Genomic DNA, 24,450 nt, shown 5'->3' with positions numbered 1-24,450 from the left:
TTGCACTGATGCTGCTTTTTCCCTCACAAATTGTCTGGCTGCAGACATGGGTGGTCTCATGGAGCTGCCTTTGGGGCTGGAGGATGAGGGGGAGCAGCAAAGAAGGCACCACAGAGCAGGAGCAGCTGCCAGAAGAGGGAGAAGGGGGTAGGCTCTGAACAGGAGGCTATATCCACAGAGGGTCTTCAGGGAGCACTTCTCTTACCTCAACTTCACTGAGGAGCAATATATGAGGCGCCTTTGCTTCACCAAGGATGCTGTCACCGAGCCACGTCACCTGCTGCAGCCACAGCTCCTGCTTTAAACCAGGGCATGGACAGCACTGCCTGTGGCTGTCAAGATCACCGTCGCCCTCAACTTTAAGCCATAGGCTCCTTTCAGGCTGCAACAGGTGACATCAGCAACATCTCACAGTTTGCAGTCCACCGATGTATCAAAAAGGTCACTGAGGCTCTCTACACCAGGACAAACACCTACATCTCCTTCCCTATTGGCAGGCTTCCCCAGGGTGTAGGGTGCCATTGACTGTACACACGTTGCTTTGCATGGTCTCTTTCACCAGTCTGGCATCTTTATCAATCGAAAGGGATTCCACTCCCTAACGTACAGCTGGTTTACAACCCTAGGCAGTGCATCATGTAGGTCTTTGCCCTCTATCCCGGCAGCAGTACCAACTCTTTTATCCTGCACCAGTCCTCTGTGCGGCCTTTATTCCAATCAGGCCACCAAATTACAGGCTGGCTACTGGGCGACAAGGGATATCTCCCCCGGACATGGCTCATGACTCCAGTCGGGAACCCGCGCTAAGTTGCAGTGTAGGCATACAACGTGAACCATGCTGCCAGGAGGAACATTATCGAGTAAACTATCGGTGTGCTCAAGCAAAGCTTCTACTGCCTGGACTGTTTCGGAGCAACTTTGCAGTACAAACCTAAGCTGGTATCCAGATTTTTTGTTGTCTGCTGCATGCTCCACAACTTTGCCATCATGAGTGACCAGCCCTTACCACTGCCTCGGCAGCAACAAGTATATGAGGAGGAGGAGAGGAGGAGGAGACCAGAGTCCCTATCTGCTTGAGCTCTCAGAGACATGCTCATCGAGGAGTTCTTCAACCTAATTAGCCCTCCCATTTCCCATTCACCAACAGTCCCACAATCCTTACCATTCTTCTTGCATCCATTATCTGATTACCTTCTTTCACTCCAAACTTAATGTTCTTGCCATCACTTCACTACAAAGACATATACCAACACCATCTCCAAATCAACAAACAAATTTATCAAACAAATTATGTCAGCATCAAACAAAAATGACTAATCACCCTTGTGTAAGCCCTTAGTTGCCTGTCTTGTATGCTTGTTTTCCGATCCTGGTGTTCCTATGAGGTGCTTACTCAATGGCTACAGTTTGGAAGGTGGAAGTCTAATGAGCTTCCATTGAGGACACTTCAGATGGCTTTGGAGGATGACCTCGAGAGCTCTGGGCCTAGAGGGCCCGGCTGCAGACTGCAGTATTTTGGCACGGGCTGGAGCAGTCTGGACTGGCTGGATGAGTGGCACCAACAATTGCACTGGCAGAATGTCTGGTAGAGGAGCAGGCACTCTGTCATGGAGCCAAGACCACTCTCCTGGGTGGCTCCTCAACACTCCTAAGCCTCGTCTGGAGATCACATTGCAGGAGTGATGTGGTGGCCTGGAAGCCCCTTTCAACCATGGCCCCCAAAGACAAGGTGGCAGCCCCATGAGCTTCCATGGCACCAATGGGCCATACTTAGTGTCATCTGCAAACTTGAATATAGTTTTTCATCCAAGTCATTAATATATATAAAAACAGAACATGCTGGAAAAGCTTAGCAAGTGAGGAAGCATCTGTGGAGAAAGAAACAGATTTAACATTTCAGGTCAAAGACCTTTTGTCAGAAATTCTGAGCTTCTCCAGCATTTTCTGTTTCTATTTCAGATTTCCAGCATCTGCAGTATTTTGCTTTTCATTAATATATATGGTGAAAAGCTGAGGCCCCAGTACAGATCCCTGGGAACATCACTTGTCACATCCTGTCAATCAGAGAATGTTCCCTTCACCCCTTTTCTCTTTCTCCTACCTCCCTACCAATTACCAACCCAAGTCACAAGGTTCAATTCCATATGCTTTGATTTTTGATAATCTCTTGTGCAGAACAATATTGAATGCCTTCAGAAAGCACATATGGATAACATCCATAGGCACTCCACTATCCACCATGCCAGTGACCTCAAAACATTCTCCCAATGATTGTGGGCAGCCTTTGCCTATAAGCAGAGCACATTCATGTAGATGTTGATCCATGTTAGAGACGATGAAACAACATCCTGAACCATTCCCTGGCCCTGACTGCTCCCATGAACCTGTGTAGTGGTTTTTCAAGCACAACTCTTTTAGACTGACCTGTCAAGAGCTTTGTATAGGGAACAATTGACCCCCATTAGCAATGTCACATGCAGCTTTTGTGGAATAAAGGTGTGCTGCAGAAAGGGAACAATGATAGGTTTGGCAAGCAGTAAGGAGGACTGTAAAACACTTCTGGAGGAAATAGACAGTTTAGCAGAATGGGCATTGAGGTGGCAGATACAACTTAATGCAGAGAAGTATAAGATGGTGCATATTGGAAGGAAAATCAAGGAATGGGAGTACACAAACAATGGAAAAATGCTTAACAGTGTGGAAGAACAGAGAGATCTAGGGGTGCAAGTACATATTTCGCTGAAATTGTAAATACAGGCAAATGAAGCCATTAAAAAAAATCAGTAGCAGTTTGGATTTTGTGGATTGGGGGATAGAGTCCAGGGGAGGTTGTGATACGTTTGTACAGGGTTGGCTATGCCAAAGTTGAGAGTACTATATAGAACTTGCTACCATATGGAGTAGTTGGGGCGAATAGCAGAGCATTTAAGGGGAAGCTAGATAAGTGCATGAGGGAGAAAGGGAAAGAAGGATATGTTGATAGGGTGAGATCAAGTAAGGTAGGAGGAGGCACATGAGGAGCATATACACTGGCATAGACCAGTTGGGCAGAATGGTCTGTTTCTGTGCTGTCAAATTCTATATGTAATTCCACATATGCAATTTTGGGTGCCTCATTCGAGCACATACCCATTATCCTTACTCTGTCTTCAACCACCTAACCAATCTCCTAACCAAGTCAATAATTTGCCTTCAATTCCATGAGCTTTAATTTTAGCTAACAGTCTCTTATGTAGAACCTTATCGAATGCCTTCTGGAAGTCCACATAAACAACATCCATAGACATTCCCCTGTCTACTACTTCAGTTACTTCCTCAAAAAATTCAATTAGGGTTATTAGACATGACCTACCCTTTACAAATCCACAATAGTTCTCCCTAATTACTAATTAGCTCAAATTTCTCTAAGTGCTCAGTCACTCTGTCCTTAATTATAGTTTCCAATAACTTCCCCACAACAGATGTTGGACTAACATGTCTATAATTTCCTGGTTTCTCTCTCATACTTTTCTTAAATAATGGAATTACATTTGCAATTTTCCAGTCTAAAGGGACAATTCCTGAATCAAAAGAGCTTTGGAAGATTATGGCTAAAGCATCTGCAATTTCCTCACTTACTTCCTTTAAAACCCTGGGGTGCTATTATTTTTTATCATAATGTTTTCTTGCTTACATTAACTTTGGTGAGCTCCAGTCCTTGATTCATTATTGGTTTCCCTGGAATGCCAAGTATATTTTCCACTTCCTCTACTGTGAAGATTGACAAACAGAATTTATTCAATTTATGAAATTTCCTCATTTTTATTTGCAATATTACCCGCATCTGCTTTTAAAGGGCCCATATTACCCTTAACTATTCTTTTTCTTAAAATATAAATGTAATTATAATTGTTAATCTTGATATCCCTCGCAAGTTTCTTTTCATAGTCCCTTTTTGCAGCTCTTACTATATTTTTTGTCTTCCTTTGCTGTTCTATCTCTCCCAGTCCCCTGGATCTACACTATTCTTTGCTCTTTCCTTCAGTTTTATGTTATCTCTCACCACTTTTGTCGATCATGGCTGTTTTATTTGGTAAGTTGCATTTAAGCCAGTTTCTGAGAACAATACGTCATGGAGCCAATCAGGGAACAGGCTATTTTAGATTTTGTATTGTGTAATGAGACAGGGTTAATTAGTAATCTGACAGTAAAGGATCCTCTGGGGAAGAGTGATCATAATATGAAAGAATTTCACATTAAGTTTGAGAGTGAAATACCTAAGTCCAAAACTAGAATCTTAAACTTAAACAAAGCCATTACAAAGGTATGAGGGGCAAGTTGGCTACGATAGATTGGGAAATTAGATTAAAAGGTATGACGGTAGTTAAGCAATGGCAAACATTTGAAGAAGTATTTCAATATTCTCAAGGAATATATATTCCATTGAGAAATAAAAACTCCACGGGAAAAGTGATTCATCCGTGGTGAACTAAAGAAGTTAAGGATAGTATTAGATTAAAAGAAGAGGCTTATAATATTGCTAAGAAGAGTAGTAAGCCTGAGGATTGGTAGAGTTTTAGAAACCAGCAAAGGATAAAATAAATTGATAAAAAGAGAGAAAATAGAATATGAAAGTAATCTAGCAAGAAACATAAAAATGGATTGTAAGTGCTTCTACAAGCATGTAAAAAGGAAGATAGTAGCAAAAGTACACGTTGGTCCTTTAGTGGCTGAGACAGGAGAAATTATAATGGGGAATAAGGAAATGGCAGAGACGTTAAATATTTTTTATCTAACTTTTCAGTAAAAGAAACAAAAAGCATACCATAAATAGTGGGGAACCAAGGGGCTAATGAGAGTGAAGAACTTAGTCATTAAGACCAGTAGAGAAAAAGTACCGGAGAAACTAATGGGACTAAAAGCCGATAGATCTCCTGGACCTGATGGCCTAGATCCTAGGGTTCTAAAAGAGGTGGCTGCAGAGATAGTGGTTGCATTGGTTGTGATCTTCCAAAATTCCCTAGATTCTAGAACGGTCCCAGTGGATTGGAAGGTAGCAAATGTAACCCCGCTATTCAAGAAAGGAAGGAAAGAGAAAACAGGGAACTACAGACCAGTTAGCCTGTCATCAGTCGTTGGGAAAATGTTGGAATCCATTATTAAGGAATTGGTAACATGGCACCTAGAAAATCATAATATGATTAGGCAAAGTCAACACAGTTTTATGAAAGGGAAATCATGTTTGACAAATTTATTAGAGTGTTTTGAGGATGTAATTAGCAGGCTAGATAAAGCGGAACCAGTGGATATAGTATATTTGGATTTTCAAAAGGCATTCAATAAGGTGCTATATAAAAGGTTGCTAACAAGATTAGGGTTCATGGGGTTGGGGGTAATATATTAGCATGGATAGAGGATTGGTTAATGGACAGAAAACAGAAAGTAGGGATAAACGGGTCATTTTCAGGTTGGCAGGTTGTAACTAGTTGATTGCTGCAAGGATCAGTGTTTGAGCTTCAGCAATTTACAATCTATATTAATGACTTAGATGAAGGGACGAGTGTAGCATATCCAGGTTTGCTGATGATACAAAGTTAGGTGGGAAAGTAAGGTGGAGGACACAAAGAGTCTGCAAAGGGATATAGACAGGTTAAGTGAGTGGGCAAGAAGGTAGCAGATGGAGTATAATGTGGGGAAATGCGAGATTATACACTTTGGTAGGAAGAATAGAAAAACAAAATAATTTTTAAATGGTGAGAAACTATAAAATGTTGGTGTTCAGTGGGATTTGGGTATCTGCGTACAAGAAACACAAAAAGTTAGCTTGCCGGTACAGCAAGCAATTAGGAAGGCAAATGGCATGTTGGCCTTTATTGCAAGGGGGTTGGAGTACAAGAGTAAGGAAGTCTTACTACAATTGTACAGGGATTTGGTGAGACCTCACCTGCAATACCGTGTATAGTTGTGGTCTCCTTATCTAATGAATGATATACTTGCCTTAGAGGCCGTGCAACAAAGGTTCACTAGATTGATTCCTAGGATGACAGGGTTGTCCTATGAGGAGAAATTGAGTAGAATGGGCCTATACTCTCTGCAGCTCTAGAGTTTAGAAGATTGAGAGGTGATCTCATTGAAACATACAAGACTCTGAGGGGGCTTGACAAGGTAGATGCTGAGAAGTTGTTTCCCTTGACTGGAGAGTCTAGAACTAGGGGGCATAGTCTCAGGGTAAGGAGTTGGCCATTTACGACTGAGATGAGGACGAATTTCTTCACTTAGAGGGTTGTGGATCTTTGGAATCCTCTACCCCAGAGGGCTGTGGATGTTGAGTCGTTGAGTATATTCAAGGCTGAGATAGATAATACTTTTAGACTCAAGGGCAATCAAGGGATATGGGGATCGGGCGGGAAAGTGGAATTGAGGTCGAAGATCAGCCACAACTTTAAAAGGGGTACAGGAACACAGAGATCTGGGGGTATATGTGCACAAATCGTTGAAGGTAGCAGGGCAGGTTGAGAAAGTGGTTAAAAAAGCATACGGGATCCTGGGCTTTATAAAACACTGGTTCGGCCACAACTGTAGTATTGTGTCCAGTTCTGGGCACCGCACTTTAGGAAAGATGTGAAGGCCTTAGAGAGGATGCAGAAGAGATTTACTAGAATGATTCCAGGGACGAGGGACTTTAGATATGTGGATAGACTGGAGAAGCTGGGATTGTTCTCCTTGGAACAGAGAAGGTTGTAAGGAGATTTGATAGAGGTATTCAAAATCATGAAGGGCCTAGAAAGAATAGATAGAGAGAAACTGTTCCCATTGGCAGAAGGGTCAAGAACCAGAGGACATAGATTTAAGATGATTGGCAAAAGAACCAAAGGTGACATGAAGGAAAAACTTTTGTACACAGCGAGTGGTTAGGAACGCACTGCCTGAGGGGGTGGTGGAGGCAGATTCAATCATGGCCTTCAAAAGGGAACTGGATAAGTACTTGAAAGGAAAAAATTTGCAGGGCTATGGGGATAGGGTGGGGCAGTGGGACTAGCTGGAATGCTCTTGCATAAAGCCAGCGTAGATTCGATGGGCCAAATGGCTTCCTTCCGTGCTGTAGCCTTTCTATGATTCTAAGATCTTATTGAATGACTGAGCAGGCTTGAGGGGCCGTATGGCCTACTCATGCTCCTACTTCTTATGTTCTTCTGTTCTAAGTAGAGCTCTTGCCCCGTAGTGGTATATGCTGGTCCTGTATTAAGCTAAATTCTTTTTTGAACACCTCCCACTATCCATCTGTAGTTTTACCCGCTATCAGTTTTGACCAGTTTGCTGTCATTAGTCTCTGTCTCATCCCGTTAAAGTTAGCCTTACCAAAATCTAGGACCTTAGTAACTGTTACATTTCTCCTTTTCAAACCTAATATTGAATTCAATCATATTATGATCACTGTTAGATAAATGTTCCTGAACTGTTAGATTATTAACTAGGTCTGGCTCATTACTCGTTGCTAAATCTAGTATGCCTGCCCTCTTGTTGGTTCTCTGTGAATAGTGCCATGGGAGTGTGCTAGTAATATATTAAAAATGGTATACCATTGTTACCTCCAGATTCGATTATTCCAATGCTCTCCTGGCCGGCCTCCCATCTTCCACCCTCTGTAAACTTGAGCTCATCCAAAACTCTGCTGCGGGTACCCTAACCCACACCAAGTCACACTCACCCATCACCTCAGTGCTTGCTGACCTACACTGGCTCCCAGTCCACCAGTGCCTTGATTTTAGAGACGAAGAAGTTTAGGGAAGGAATTTCAGAGCTTAGGGCCTAGATGGCTGAAGGCATGCACGCCGATGGTGGGCGAAGGGAGTGGAGGATGCACAAGAGGCATCTTGGAGGAACTCAGAGTTCTTGGAGGGTTTTAGGGCTGGAGGAGTTTACAAGGGCAGGATTCTTCTCTCTCGGCAAAGTACTAGTGAGGCGAAACTTTCACCAACCCTCCGACTCTGCCCCAACCCTAACCCATTTCCCTGAGTTGAGGACCATATATTTATGGCGTTATTCCTGCTGCCAAGAAGGAGCCCGCCCGTCAGTGCCCAGCCACAAATATCTGGCAGTGCTATAGTGAGACCACCAGGTACTTCAAGGGATCGAGCAGCCTCAAAGATCAACAGAGCTTTGGCAGAGACCAAGATCGACACAGATGAGTGAGTGAGGGCCTATATGAAAGGACAGGAGGCCTCTACTACAACACCAATTTGCATTTAAACAGCGCCTTTAACATAGGAAAACATTCACAGGAGCACAATCAGAAAAAAATTGACACCGAGCCAAAGAAGGAGATATCACGACATTTGATTAAAGCTTGGTCAAAGAGGCAGATTTTAAAGAGGGTCGTAAAGGAGGAGCGAGGCGAAGAAGTTTAGGGAAGGAATTCCAGAGCTTCGGGCCTAGATGGCTGAAGGCATGCCCGCCGATGGTGGGGCGAAGGGAGTGGGGGATGCACAAGAGGCATCTTGGAGGAACTCAGAGTTCTTGGAGGGTTTTAGGGCTGGAGGAGTTCACAAAGATAGGGATGGGGGAGGCATGGTGGGATTTGAACACGAGGATGAGAATTCTAAAATCAAGGCATTGGTGGATTGGGAGCCAGTGTAGGTCAGCAAGCACTGACGTGATGGGTGAGTGTGACTTGGTGTGGGTTAGGGTACCCGCAACAGAGTTTTGGATGATCTCAAGTTTACAGAGGGTGAAAGATGAGAGGCCGGCTAGGAGAGCATTGGAATAATCGAATCTGGAGGTAACAAAAGCATGGATGAGGGATCCAGTAGCAGATGAGCTGAGGCAGGGGTAGAGTATATAATGGGCGATGTTAGGGAGGTGGAAGTCGACGGTCTTGGTGATGGAGAGGATTATGGGGTCAGAAACTCAACTCGGGGTCAGAAACTCAACTCAGGGTCAAATAGGACGTGAAGGTTGCAAACAGTCTGATTCAGCCTGAATCAGTGGCCAGGGAGGGGGAACGAATCAGTGGCGAGGGAACGGAGTGTTTGACGGGGGCCGAAGACATGGTTTTGGTCTACCCAGTGTTTAATTGGAGGAAATTGTGGCTCATCCAAGACTGGATATTAGACAAGTAGTCTGACAACACAGAGGCAGTGGAGGGGTCGAGCGAGGTGGCCTTCAGCTTTCATTCCCTAATTTTGGGTCCACTACTGCAGCTCACCACCACCCCCCCCCCCCCCCCCACTCCTCCACTTGCATGTGGCAGGCGGATAAAGAGAAATCGAGGAATAGGCCTCACCGCCAGATTTTGCTCATTCTCGCACACTATCCCATTGTATTTTATGCAGGATCCTAGATAAGAATCCAGCCATAGATATCAGTGCTCTGGAAATCACACTCCAACATCACACCTTGTCTAAAGCTAATTTCTGAATCACACTTAATATTAGAGTCACAACGTCTGTAACTTTTTAATTAAACTTCCCACAATCAAAGCCAAGGTACTGATCTGCAGCCTGCCCTGAGCATTCATTTCAACAACACAACACTGCAGGAGTAATTACACCTATAGGTTTCAAGGGCACACACGTATACTTTAACAGAATAATACATCACATTTTACATGGTGGAATGCTTCTTATAAAACACTTCATCTGATTTGCATTGAGTAGCACTATGGGAGATTCACTAGTAACTGTAAAATATGCTTAAGATTTGCTCTGGTGTAATGGCAGGAATTTCTCATGATTGGCCTTCATTGGTCTAAATAAAATGTGTTATATATTTTATCACAATTGAATTATTTAGCTGTAACTTTTAGAAGTAGCTGTGAACTGCCAAAATAAATTAAGAAAGTACCTGCATTTATATAGCACCTTTCATAACCTCAGGACATCCGAAAGCGCTTCACAGGCAATGAAGCACTTTTGAAGTGTGGTCACTGTTGTAATGTAGGGAAAGTAGTATACTTGATATACTTTAATATTGTAAAAATAATGCTGTATTCGTAAAGAACTAACATTTCTCAAATTGTTGCCTTTCAGACACCTTATCACCATTGCTGCTTCAGCTCTGCATCCTAGAGTCCGCCCAACCACTGCACCTGAATTAGACTCTCTGAAACAACAGAAGAGGTATGAATGGATCATGCAGTTTCTGAGAATAGAATTGAGTTTACATTGTGTTGCAACAACTTCCACTCATTCTGGTACTGGGTTTGAATTTAGCCCAGACTGTTGGGGATGGAAGTTAGCTTTCTGATGGCTTTTAAGATCCTTGGTTGAAATGCCTTTAGGTAGTTTTGGTCAGGTTTATGATCAGCACAAATTCACAACACAAGAATGCTGTTACCATGACACCGCTTGTCAAATCTTACTCAATGAGTGTGAAAAATGGAAATATCACATTAGTAGAGTATGTTTTTTCTGTTGTGCCACTCCTCCATTTTCATTCTAGGTGCTGATATTTTGTCTTTTAGAATAGGACTTACCATCATTCTTTAAAATCATTTAAAATCTATTTTGTATTGAGTTGTCCTGACTTTAATGAGATTTTGTTTTATTCCATAGGTGTTATTTTATAACTCTTAATTGCTTTGGAAAGGTCTGCCACTGGAAATTTTAAAAAGGCCTATTGTATTGAAAGGCCTGTTGATGATAGCATGGGCTTCCAATGAGGAATTTCTGACTAACTCACTTGACTTTTTTTTAACTACAAAGTATTCTCCAGTCTCAGCAAATTGGCTTGACATGGCTGACTTATGTATGGAAAATGAGCGCAGCAACAAGAATGTTGTAGGCGCAGGAAGTATTAAGACCACTCCTTAAAGAATTACAGGCTGAGCTACATCGTGAATTGGCTTATAGAACCAGGAAATGACATTCAGCCTTACACAATTTCCAGAATTGCCCTCCGGCAGGCTTGGTCTCAAGCTTTGTATCAAGTGATATTCCTTGCCATGAGATCAGGGCTTTCCAGTTACCAACTGGTACTTCGGAGAATTATGTTCCATTTTTCTTTGAGATAGTCTTTGAGTTTGTGTGTAATAAACAAAACAAAACTAATACAGCAGTTGACACACATGGTACAATATTATCTCAACTCAGATTATCAGCCCTGCCATCTGTCACTTCCCACCGTGCCAACATCTGTTAGTTTGAAAAAAAAACAATTGGCAACAACGGTTAACTGTATGTGTAGTTATGTGTAACTGTACACGTTATAAAAACATAACTCGTTTTGGAATTTGTTTTGAAGACTTTGTACATATTGAGTTAATAAACTGCTTAAGCTTCACTTTCACGGTTTATGCCATTTCAGCCTTTCTTCATGGATAAGTTTATTGACAGTGGGGAAGAGAAACTGTAGCAATTAAATGCAGTCATTAAAAACTATTTGAAAAATACACAGTGAAAAATTAATTTACAGAGCTTTACAGTTTATTGCAAAAATTTACTTAACAAAAATTAAATTTCAGCAAGAGGATGGGTTTGGGTAGGAATGTGGGATGTGATTACCACTGACCCTGTGGATCTGTCGCAGAGCCCTGGCCACTGCAGGAGACTACTAGCCATTGGCAAACAAAGGAGAAACATTACCTAAAAACCCCTCTGAGTATTGCATTAGCTGATTTTTGAAGGAAATAAATAAACCTTACAGTCCTGTAGGATTGTGGTGGGGTGGGGAATGGGTAGACTGGAGGTAACGAGCTAAAGGCCTAGCAGATCATTTCCAGAGTCCCAGCATCAACACAATGAGGAGAGGCATCTTTTTAAAGACATTGATTTGGAGTCACATAGGAAGGTAGAGGACAGGAAAAGACTATTATGGTCTAATCAGCAAGTCAGTGTTGGACACGCACATTGAGGGTAATTTTGACTTTGGGTGATAGTGTAAAATGGGCGATATTGATTCAGACGGCCGTTATACATCTCTCCCCTGAAGCCAATGGAAACAAAAATCGGGAGAGATGTATAACAGGCAGCTGAATAAATATTGCCCATTTTACAGTATTATCCAAAGTCAAAATTATCCACCATTGACTTGAATAAAAAATCAAAGAATAAACAGTCAGTGACAGGGAGAAAAAGGGAGAGGAAAATAAGTGCGAGCCCTGTGCCTTCGACATAAATTATTTACTATTATTTAGTATATACAGACTCAGCATATAATTCCAGCCATCTTGGAACATTGTCATCACCAACATGCAAAACACATAGACCACCAGATAGTGGGCATGATTCAACGATGTGGTACACGGTTTGTATTTGTGCACAAGAACATTTGTTGTTACAAAGGCTCCATAGATAATCCAAATCATAGTCACCTCTTCAAAAAATTCAATCAGGTTTGTCAGGCACGACCTACCTTTCACAAATCCATGCTGGCTCTCACTAATTAACTGAAAATTCTCGAGGTGTTCAGTCACCCTATTCTTAATTATAGACTCCAGCAATTTCCCCACAACAGATGTTAGGCGAACTGGTCTATAATTCCCCGGTTTCTCTCTCCTTTCTTTAAAAGTGGAGTGAAATGTGCAATTTTCCAATCCAGAGGGACAGTTCCTGAATCTAGAGAACTTCGAAAGATTATAGTTAGGGTATCTGCAATCTGCTCACCTACTTTCTTTAAAACCCTAGGAAGGAAACCATCTGGTCCTGGGGATTTGTCACTCTTTAGTGCTATTATTTTCTTCATTACTGTTGCTTTACTTATGTTAATTTTATCGAGTCCCTGTGCCCGATTCAATATACGTTTTCTTGGGATTTCCGGCATGCTATCCTCTTTTTCTACTGTAAATACTGACGCAAAGTAATTGTTCAACATGTCCGCCATTTCCCCATTGTCAATGACAATATCCCCACTTTCAGTTTTTAAGGGGCCAACACTGCTCCTGACCACCCTCCTTTTCCTAATATAACTATAAAAGTTCTTTGTATTGGTTTTGATATCTCTTGCAAGTTTCTTTTCATACTCTCTTTTTGTAGCTCTTACTATCTCTTTTGTGACCCTTTGTTGATCTTTGTGTCTTTCCCATTCGCCAGGATCTGTGCCATGTTTTCCCTTTTTGTATGCCCTTTCCTTACGTCTTATACTGTCCCTTACCTCTTTAGTTGTCCATGGCTGTTTTTTTTGGCAAGTAGAGTTCTTGCCCCTCAGGGGTATAAACTGGTTCTGTATCTCGTTAAATGTTTCTTTAAACATTTCCCACTGATCATCAGTCGTTTTACCCATTAACAGATTTGCCCAGTTTACTGTGGACAGTCTCTGTCTCATCCCATTGAAGTCGGCCTTACCCAAGTCTAGAATCTTAACATCTCACTCACTTTTTTCCCTTTCAAACCTTACATTGAACTCGATCATGTTATGATCGCTATTGGATAGATGTTCATGCACAGTTAAGCTGTTAACTAAATCTAGTATGGCTTGCCCCCTTGTTGCCTCTAGGAAATACTGCTGTAGAAAACTATCCCGAACACACTCAAGAAATTCACTACCTTTCTGACAGTTGCTAGTCTGCTTTCCCCAATCTATGTGAAGGTTAAAGTTCCCCATTAAGACCACTATGCCTTTCTTACACGCTTGTCTAATCTCTGCATTTATAGAATCTAGCACTTCAGAGCTGCTGCCAGGGCTCCTATATACAACTCCCACTATAGTCTTAGATCCTTTCCTATTCCTCATTTCAACCCATAAGGTCTCTGTTGGCTGCTTACCTCTCATTATATCCTCCTTTGTCATTGAATTGATTTAATCTCTAATCACTAAGACTACTGCTCCCCCTCTTCCATTTTCCCTATCTCTCCTGTAGACCTTATAACCCGGTTCGCATCCTGCAGCCATGTCTCAGTAATAGCTATCATGTCATACCCTCCAATTTGAATTTGAACCTGTAATTCATTTAATTTATTCCTTATACTCCGTGCATTTGTATATAGAACTCTTAGTTGGGCCACACACCCGAGCCTGACCTTCAGCTTTGATGCTGGGATAATCGCCTTACGCCTTCTAGTTTTCACTTTATCTGTAGTGTCTAAAGTACACTTTCTTTCCGCTGCTCTACGCTTTTCCCTTTCACTTGTTCTTGAACAACTGTTTGTACTATTTGTATTGTAAATTTCCCCTGGGTCTTCCCCTCTCTTGCTGTTCTCAACTTTACTCCCTTCTGACTCCCCGCTCAGGTTCCCATCCCCCTGCCACTCTAGTTTAAACCTTCCCCAACAGCACTAGCAAACACCCCCGTGTGGACATTGGTCCCGGTCCTGCTCGGGTGTAACCCGTCCCGCTTGTACAGATCCCACCTTCCCCAGAACCGGTCCCAATGTCCCATGAATCTAAATCCCTCCCTCCTACACCATCCCTGCAGCCATGCATTCATCCTGTCTATTCTCCTGTTCCTATACTCACTAGCACGTGGCACTGGTAGTAATCCTGAGATCACTACCTTTGAAGTCCTGCTTTTTAATTTATCTCCTAACTCCTTGAATTCACCTTGCAGGACCTCATCCCTTTTTTTACCTATGTCGTTGGTACCGATATGGACCACGACTACTGGCTGTTCACCCTCCCCCTCCAGAATGCCCTGCAGCCGTTCCGTGACATCCTTGACCCTAGCACCAGGGAGGCAACATACCATCCTGGAGTCACGTTTACGGCCGCAGAAACGCCTATCTGTTCCCCTTAAAATTGAATCCCCTATCACTATAGCCCTGCCACTCTTCTTCCTCCCCTCCTGTGCAGCAGAGCCACCCGTAGTGCTCCGAACCTGGCTCTTGCTGCTTTCCCCTGATAAGCCATCTCCCCCAACAGTATCCAAAGCAGAATATCTGTCTGAGAGGGAGATAGCCCCAGGGGACTCCTGCTCTACCTGCCTTGTCCTTTTACTCGCCCATTTCCTTTCTGCCTGCGTAATCTTTACCTGCGGTGTGACCACCTCACTGAACGTGCTGTCCACGATAGTCTCAGCATCACGGATGCTCCACAGTGAGTCCACCCGCAGCTCCAGCTCCGAAATGCGGTTTGCCAGTAGCTGCAGCTAGACACACTTCCTGCACACATGGTCACCAGGGACACTGGTAGCGTCCATGACTTCCCACATAGTGCAGGAGGAGCATATCACGGGTGCGAGCTCTGCTGCCATGACTTGCCTTAGATTTACACTGCGCTCACCTCTCAGACTCTCCTCCCGCTCTCGGTCTCTCCTTTTATACTGTCCTCACCTCTCGGACTCTCCTGCCTCACCTACGACGTCGCACAGTAGTTGTTTCTTGTTGCATGTCTGCTGCTGCTTCTATCCCCACTCTCTGCTGCTCAGGTCCGCTGCCACTCTGCGGAAAAAGTTAGGAAAAGCAAGGCAAAGCAGCACCTCCTTCCCCCACTTCACCGAACTCCCACACTTACCAAACTCTGAAGTGTTCACTCTGTGCTCAGCTGCACTCCGTAATAAGGAAAAGACAAAGGAATCAGGAAAGGTTGACCAGACTGGGTGTCTCAAAGCGAGACATGCCATTGGTGGATAGAGCAAATCAATATAAAGAGTAAATTTAAAACAATTTATCAAGAAAAACATTCTTATTTGAAAGAAAGCTTATCTTGAATTGTAGTTAAGGGAGAAAACATGATTTTTTTTCCCCCCTAATGCTAATCCAAACAGATAGGGGCAGAGTGTCAGAAAAAAATAATAAATGTGCAGCACATGGTGAGATTGATGCCCAGCCCAAGTAAAGGAGAGGAGCAGGTTCATGCTTGGAAATTTCAATGCTGACATCGGACAAGCTTTAGAAACATCTTGAGATTTGCTTAACCTTAGGCTTAGCATCTCTCAATGAAGTAAGTCTTTGGGAGAAAAAAGGCAACCTGGTGAACCTCACGCTGAGCCCCACTAGTGGGGCACTCTGCATTGTTTGAGAACCTGTGATCGGAAGGTCACCACACTACCTTTTCAAATTGATGTAAAAATAATACACTACTTAATGGATTACTTAAGTGCCTTAAATGTTGATGCCTTAAATATATCATATTGAACATTTTTTTATGACTAACTGCTGACTTCTCTACTATTTCTTTCTTTCTTTGTAGTCTTTATAATGATTACTATGACAGCCATGTGAACAGAAATTCTAATCGGCCTTGCGGCGGCAGTCACACTGTCACCGGCCCAGTTGGCAGGCGCAATAACCGGAATCTGAATCTTCAGACAGTGTATCAGTACGGCGACCCTAATCCAATGTACAGGAGGGTAAATACTCTGATTAATAACAATTATTTCACTTCCCTTGCAAAAGGACATTTTAAAATGTGATATCCTTATTTTGTAATACATATGTGTATATTTTTTAAGATTATTATCGAAGGTACTTTTTGTTGACTTCATTTAGAATTTTCCTTACAAACGTGTAACTAAAACCTTGGCATTAAATGTACTTTAACTCTTTGGATAAATAATTGCTGAGATTATCAAATCTAGATTTTTGCTCAATCTTCATGTACAATAATGCTTCACCATGCAATAAGAGGGAGAACATAGTGTCTCTCAGAGATCTGTTTTATTCTGGGCCCATCTTTGTTCAGTGCTCTTCCCTATCCCATTGTTTATAAGAACCTTATTCTGAATCATACTTCAGTTCTTTTGCACCTAAAGTTTGAAGCAGTCCTTGCTATTTATGCGCAGGAAAAAGTTTATACGGACCGTTTCATTGGCGAATTCACATTTTGGCAAACTAAATCTTAGGGGTCTAAATTGGGCACCGTAGTGCCCGTTGTGTCAGGACTATGCGTACAGCCAGGGACCCAAAATGGCGCCCGAAATGCGCGCGCACACATCTGGTGTGACGTGCGCCGGACGCCATATTGGTAAAGGCATTCACGCACACGCAAATGACGAACACCGGCACCATATAAAGTAGGGAGAATATGCGGTCGATCAGTGTGCAATGCTGATTTAAAGGGACAGATGCAATTTTGGAACTCAATGCTCCAGCCAACGCTTAATCTCGCACAGCTGAACAGGTAGTAAACAGCATGGTGGACCCACCACCACCCCCACCAGCGATATTTAAAGGGATCATGCAGAAGTACAGGTTAGTTGCTGGATTATTGCTTCTGGCCGCTGGTACCTGTTTTTGGAAGTCTCCCACACTTGAATACTCGGACTAGGGGACATAGCCTAAAAATTAGAGCCAGGACTTGCAGGAGTGGAGTTAAGAAATGCTTCTACACGCAAGGGGTGGTAGAAATTTACAATGTTCTTCCGCAAATGGCAGTTAATGCTAGCTCAATTGTTAATTTTAAATCTGAGATTGATAGATTTTTGTTAACCAAAGGTATTAAGGGATATGGGGCTAAGGTGCATATATGGAGTTAGGTCATAGATCAACCATGATCTCATTGAATGGTGGATCAGGCTCAAGGGGTTAAATGGCCCGGCATATCTCTCACTTCACCATTACCAACAAGCCAAGGGATCAACCCTGGTTCAATGAGGAGTGTAAAAGAGCATGCCAGGAGCAGCACCAGACATACCTAAAAATGAGGTGCCAACCTGGTGAAGCTACAACACAGGAGTACATGCATGCTAAACAGCGGAAGCAATATGCTATAGAAGGAACTAAGCGATTTCACAACCAACGGATCGGATCAGATCAAAGCTCTGCAGTCCTGCCGCATCCAGCCATGAGTGGTGGACAATTAAACAACTAACGGGAAGAGGAGGAGGCTCCATGAACATCACCATCCTCAATGATGGCAGAGCCCAGCATGTGAGTGCAAAAGACAAGGCTAAAGCAACCATCTTCAGCCAGAAGTACCAAGTGGATGATCCATCTCAGCCTCCTCCCAATTTCCCCACTATCACAGAAGCCAGTCTTCAGCCAATTCGATTCACTCCATGTGATATTAAGAAACGGCTGAATGCACTGGATACAGCAAAGGCTATGGGCCCCGACAACATCCCGGCTGTAGTGCTGAAGTCTTGTGCTCCAAAAATAGCCGTGCCTCTAGCCAAGCTATTCCAGTACAGCTACAACACTGGCACCTACCCGACAAAGTGCAAAATTGCCCAGGTAAGTGATGGAAGGTGCTATCAAGCGGCACTAACTCACCAATAACCTGCTCACCGATGCTCAGTTTGGGTTCCACCAGGACCACTCGGCTCCAGACCTCATTACAGCCTTGGTCCAAATATGGACAAAACAGCTGAATTCCAGAGGTGAGGTGAGAGTGACTGCCCTTGACATCAAGGCAGCATTTGACCGAGTGTGGCATCAAGGAGCCCTAGTAAAATTGAAGTCAGAGGGAATCAGGGGGAAATCTCTCAGTGGCTGGAATCATACCCTAGCACAAAGGAAGATGGTAGTGATTGTTGGAGGCCAATCATCTCAACCCCAGGACATCACTGCAGGAGTTCCTCAGGGCAGTGTTCTAGGCCCAACCATCTTCAGTTCCATTTGCAGCCCCTCAAATAATGAAACAGTCCATGCCCGCATGCAGCAAGACCTGGATAACATCCAGGCTTGGGCTGATAAGTGGCAAGTAACATTGCGCCAGACAAATGCCAGGCAATGACCATCTCCAACAAGAGAGAGTCTAACCACCTCCTCTCGACATTCAACGGTATTACCATCGCCGAACCCCTCACCATCAACATCCTGTGGGTCACCATTGACCAGAAATTAAACTGGACCAGCCACATAAATACTGTGGCTACAAGAGCAGGTCAGAGGCTGGGTATTCTGTGGCGAGTGACTCACCTCCTGCCCCCCCAAAGCCTTTCCACCAGCTACAAAGCACAAGTCAGGAATGTGATGGAATACTCTCCACTTGCCTGGATGAGTGCAGCCCGCAACAACACTCAAGATGCTGAACACCATCCAGGACACAGCAGCCAGCCTTATTGGCCCCCCATCCACCATCTTAAACATTCACTCCCTTCACCACCGGCGCACCGTGGCTGCACTGCAGCAACTCACCAAGACTTCTTCGACAGCACCTCCCAAACCCGTGATCTCTACCACCTAGAAGGACAAGGGCAGCACCATCTGCACATCCTGACTTGGAAATATATCGCCGTTCCTTCATCGTCGCTGGGTCAAAACCCTGGAATTCCCTACCTAACAGCACTGTGGGAGAACCTTCATGACACAGACTGCAGCGGTTCAAGAAGGCGGCTCACCACCACCTTCTCAAGGGCAGTTAGGAATGGGTAATAAATGCTGGCCTTGCCAGCGACCCCCTAATCCCATGAATGAATAAAAGGAAATGGCCTACTCCTGTTCCTATCTTCCTATAATAAAGTTTCAATACTCTACAGGGAGTGGGCTGGCTCGCTGACAGGCAACAGCAAGGGCACTTGCGGAGTGGCAGGAGTGGGACAGGAAATCCCTCATCCTGAGAGAGGACAGCAGGTTCATGTTCCATGGAGCCACTGCCACTTGCTGCCTCCTGTTATCCACCACGTTCTCCTGCAAGGGAACGGGATGTGTTTTGGTGAGTGTTCTGCAAGATGTTTGGAAGATGTGCCTATCATAGTTGAAAATCTGCCAGCGTGTGTGACCTATGAGTTCTGGGTGTGCTGCTTGCAACAGTGGTAATATGTGAAAGTGAGAGGAAGCATCCGATTGGAAGAGTTAGGTACTGATTGAAAGAGTTTGTTGGTAGGTGGGTGATGGGGGGTGTAGTGCGTGGAGCAGTGGATGCGGCCAGTGGTGCAGTTGGTAGGAGATGCCACTTGACAGTTGACCTCACTCACCTTGACCACTCGTGTCAAACCATTGAACGTCTTCCTGCACTGGATCCATGTTCGTGGTGCTATGGGCTTAGTATTGACTTTGTCACCTACTGCCTCCCACTGCCTGGAGGGTCTCTTTCCCCCCACTGCTGAGATAGATGCCCCTCCTTCTGTCCACCTCTTGCACCAAGGCCTCTAGTGCATCATCAGAGAACATTGGTTCACGCCCTCTCGCAGGCCCGGTATAAACTCAGATCGGCAGATTGGTGGGATCTGGTGTGCAGATTGGAGGATGTGGGATGTAGTAGTGCGCGACCTTTATTCAATGTTTTAAAATAACTCAACAGTTTGTAAACATAGGGACGGGATCTGCATCTGTGTTTTCCGTGTGCAATGTCTGATCTCAGTTCAGACTCCGTGTGGACCTGTATCTTATATTTTGCAAATATCAGAATCCCACAAACTTTGAGCAGCCCAGTTGTTGCTCATAAAAAATTCCAGAGGTCTCATCATCACAAAGCTGCACTATATTGTAACACAGATTCACTTAACAATTGACTTCCACCACTTCCTGCAAACACAGTGCAGGCTGCCTTTAAGTGATGCTAGCCACTCGTGCTATCTGGGCCACCTGCTGGTGAGCAGCCACTCAACAGTGCAGGTAGGGCTGGCTGCACACAGAAATCATAGAAATCACCAGGCATCACGAATGCTACGTGCTGCCTGCATCTCAACGACCGGGCGCGGGTTAATCATGCACCGCGACCCCCACGACTGGTTTTGGGGGTTATCCAACATAACCACCTTAATTTTTCATTCATCCTACATACAAATAGAAACTCTCATTAAAAAAAAATTATCTCGGAACATTGAACCTTAAATAAACTTGCAACATGTGTTATATAAATTAAATGGTACAATTTTAAAGGGGGTGCAGGAACAGAGAGACCTGGGGGTTTACCTACACAAATCTTTGAAGGTGGCAGGACAAGTTGATAGGGCTGTTAAAGAAGCATACGGGATCCTGGGCTTTATAAATAGAGGCATGTGCCCCGATATTTATGGGGGTACGAGTGATGCCGAAAATGGCCGAAGAACCCAACAAGGCCGGGGATGCAGAGGTCCTGCAGATCTTAACGGCAGGACCTCATTAACATTTTGGAGCTCCGTCTCCTGCCCGGCAGCTGGCCAAATGGACAGCCTGGCCAGCAGGCGGGAGTGATCACCAGCAGCAGCCCAGGGACCCTTGGGGACAATCCCCAGCAATTGGGAGATGGGAAGGTCGGCAGTCGGGGCTGGGAGTGGGGGGAGCCCTGTGATCGGGGCTGGGTGGGGGGAGGCCTACAGTCGGAACTGGGGAGGGGAGGCCTACAATCAGGGTGGGAGGGGAGTTTGGCGATCGCAGGGTTGAGGGGAGGTGGAGTTCAAAGACTTCCTTGATGGGCCTTGGGGGAGCACTCCTACTTCTCCTGGCCCATAAGGAGTGATGAAACAGCCACTTACCTTGGGGAGCAAGCAGCTCCCACCTCTGTTTCATTGCCGAGTTTCCCAACCCCTGGGAAACCCATGCAGCAACAGTGAATTTAAAATCAGGCTCCCAATTTCACTGTGGGAGCCCAATTTAAATATGTTAATTAAACGAACAGTGGGACACTCGGGTGTCCCGATATCCACCGTTATAAAGAAGTCGACATGCACAGTGGGTTGGGGTCGCGTTCCGCGCATTTTACGTTTTAACCTCCCTCCCCCACCCCTGGACCCTCTCCTGTCCCTCGGGGGGGGTGTGGGTGGGGGTTAAAATCGAGGCCGTAGAGTACAAAAGCAAGGAAGTTATGCTAAACCTTTATAAATCACTGGTCAGGCCTCAGCTGGAGTATTGTGACCGATTCTGGGCACCACACTTTAGAAAAGATGTCAAGGCCAGAGAGAGGATGCTGAAGAGATTTACTAGAATGGTAACAGGGATGAGGGACTTCAGTTATGTGGAGAGACTGGAGAAGCTGGGGTTGTTCTCCTTAGAGCAGAGAAGGTTAAGGGGAGATTTAATAGAGATGTTCAATATTATGAAGGGCTTTGATAGAGTAAATAAGGAGAAACTGTTTCCACTGGCAGGAGGATAAGTAACCAGAGGACACGATTTAAGGTAATTGGCAAAAAAAAAACGAGGGAAGATGGGAATTCTTTTTACAAAGCTAGTTGCTGTGATCTGAAATGCATTGCTTGAAAGGGTAGTGGAATCATATTGAACAGTAACTTTCAAAAGGGAATTGGATATATACTTGAAAAGGAAAAATTTTCAGGGCCATGGTGAAAGTGCAGGGGAGTGGAACTAATTGGATAGCTCTTTCAAAGAGCTGGCACAGGCAAGATAGGCCGAATGATCATCTTCCGTGCTTTATGATTCTATGCAGCTTCCTGTCTTCTGCTGAATATAAAGTCTTGTCCAGGTCCATTCTCTTAGTTCTGTTTCTCCCTGTTGTCATAGAAAAGTTCAATTTTCAATCTATTTTTTAGTAAGCTTTACAGTCTAATTTTTTTTTGAATAGTCGGTTTCATTTCTGCAGTAAAGCTTTATGATTAAGTTGTTTTTATGTTGGGTTTTGGCAACATTTTTTAATGCAAAGTCACCCATGCAAATTTGGATTGTATTGGCCACTAAAAGCACATCTTGGTTGGTTGGATTTTTGCCACTGGATCATTCCAGGTAGCCTCAGATGACCTTTAATAAAGCAGTAACACACCTGTGAATAAAGGTGGTCAATGATGCTCTATTCAGGCGGATCTTACAGATTATTGCTTTCTCCACAGACCATTAAAATGAAGAGAGCAAGCAGTCCAATTCTATAGATTGGCAGGCTTCCTAAAGGTCTATTGGCATTCAAAGCCCCAGACGACAACCCCTTCTGTTTCATTAATAAGAAAGGCTTTCATTCAGTAATGAAATCTGGGTTCCTGGGCTCCTCAACCAAAAGCGGGGGTTATTCCACCCTCTGTGGAGGAATGGCACTTTGTCACTCTCGGGTCCTCATGCTCACAAGTGCTCGGTGCTTCATGCAGTGAAAACCCTTCAGATTCACTACTTCCTACTGGGCGGATGTATTTGGACTGGTGCTGGGGCCAACTTGACAACTTGAAGAAATATTGGTTGAGAGCATAGCCATTGCTATAATTTGACAGTTCACAAGATGCTTAAATGACTTGCGTTTACCAACCTGATGTTGGGACCCTGCCTCCAGTTGCAGTTCTTTGGTGCTAGTTATGGATTACCTTTTCTTTTGCAAGGAGAAGATGCAGTGGGGCTGATTTTAACTCCTTTCATTTTTTTTTGGTGGGACCAGGAGGAGCAAGACTGATCTTCCTGGGCCTACAAAAAACTCTAGCCCGTTGCTGGCCTGTCTAAATGCCCCCCCACCCCCTGGGATCACCTCTCCCCCTCCCCATGCTCTGATGGTCGGGCAGCTCAGAGTGGGAGCCGGATAATTTCCTGCCATCCCAATGGCAGCGAGCCACAGCGGGGTGCCCGCTTGACACTAGCAGCATGACAATGAGGCCCAGGCCTCAAAATGGCTTGGGCATCATGCCCGCAAGGACGGGCAATGGTGAGCACACTTCATCCGCCGCCCGCCCGTTCTCCGACTGTAGTTAAATTTGGTCTTAGTATTAGAGGAATCTGATTGCCACTAACACTTCTTTTCACCCAGGTGTCTGCATCCACCCCATGATTGTTATGCTTATATTTGCTGGCTGCCTTTAAACACCTCTCCTTCCAGAGTTGCATTACACCCTTGTGGCAGGCAATGTGAGTTCAGACAGCAGTATGGAGTTAACAAGATGCAGTATTGATGGTAGAGGTTCACTGTGAATTGTGCAGGTTTCCCTTCACCCAGTTAATGATAGTAAGAGGGAATAACAGATCAAAAGGAGGGTCAAGCCTATATAAGTGTTACAGGCATTGCATGGGGCCAACTTACCTTGGCCAACCTTTCGAGGTTATTAAACCTCATCCTGCACTGTAACAGTTGTTGGGTGGTGCAGGTTGCACTAACTGCCTCAGCAATCTCCATGCTTAATGTTTGCACCACCTTCTTACGTGGCTTTCTATTATCAGTTCCTTGATTCCAACTTTTATTTGAAGAATGTTGACTGCAGTTAATGGTGAGTCTCTTTTTTTAAAGAAATCTTCTCAGATTATGTCATTTGTGCCATTTGTACATTTGCAGATGGATATAAATGTAATTGGTTGTAACAATAAAAAGTAGTACTGTAAACTGCAGCATTATAAATGCCTTAATGCCAGTAATCCCCGGACATCTCACTCAATAAAAATCTTGGTTTCAACAGCATAATCAGAGTCATAAATTTACTGTGTGGAGAAAGTATTTTTAAATACTTTTATATTTCCAATTATTGCATTCAATTCTAACTCATTTACCATTTGCAATTTTTGTCCAGTGCCACATCATAACATTTTGCATTGGTCAGGTTAAAAATGCAACAATTGGTTCGTGAGAAAGTAGTTTGAAATAGAGGAGGTCTAATAATTAATGATAAGTTAAAAATTCCTTGCTGGAGTCGTGATTTTCAAGCTGATAATAGATTGGTGATGGTGAAAGCTGTCAATTCTCTCCCGTTACATCTCACACTCATTAGTATTGAGCATAACTTAATGTCAGAAAATGCTACAATGAACAGCTTTTCCCAATTATATAGACAAACAAAGATAGTTAGGCATCGTATTTTTAATTTGAAGTATTTTATTGAAG

The 24,450-nt window shown here is 44.0% G+C and overlaps 1 protein-coding gene across 3 annotated transcripts in view; it reads left to right on the top strand.

The window, feature by feature from the left end:
* LOC137340897 (glutamine-rich protein 2-like) overlaps nt 1-24,450 on the top strand; it is a 91,644-nt gene that overhangs the window by 23,802 nt on the left and 43,392 nt on the right. For all 3 annotated transcript variants that reach the window (XM_068003698.1, XM_068003699.1, XM_068003697.1), the window contains exons 6-7: nt 10,008-10,097; nt 16,042-16,201. In XM_068003698.1, coding sequence (XP_067859799.1) covers nt 10,008-10,097; nt 16,042-16,201 — 250 coding nt within the window. The remainder of the gene's footprint in view (nt 1-10,007; nt 10,098-16,041; nt 16,202-24,450) is intronic.

This window comes from Heptranchias perlo, chromosome 22 (genome assembly GCF_035084215.1).
Source record: "Heptranchias perlo isolate sHepPer1 chromosome 22, sHepPer1.hap1, whole genome shotgun sequence".
Lineage (NCBI taxonomy): Eukaryota > Metazoa > Chordata > Chondrichthyes > Hexanchiformes > Hexanchidae > Heptranchias > Heptranchias perlo.
Note: the sequence above shows the minus strand (reverse complement) of the source record. Positions and strands in the feature narration are given on the sequence as shown.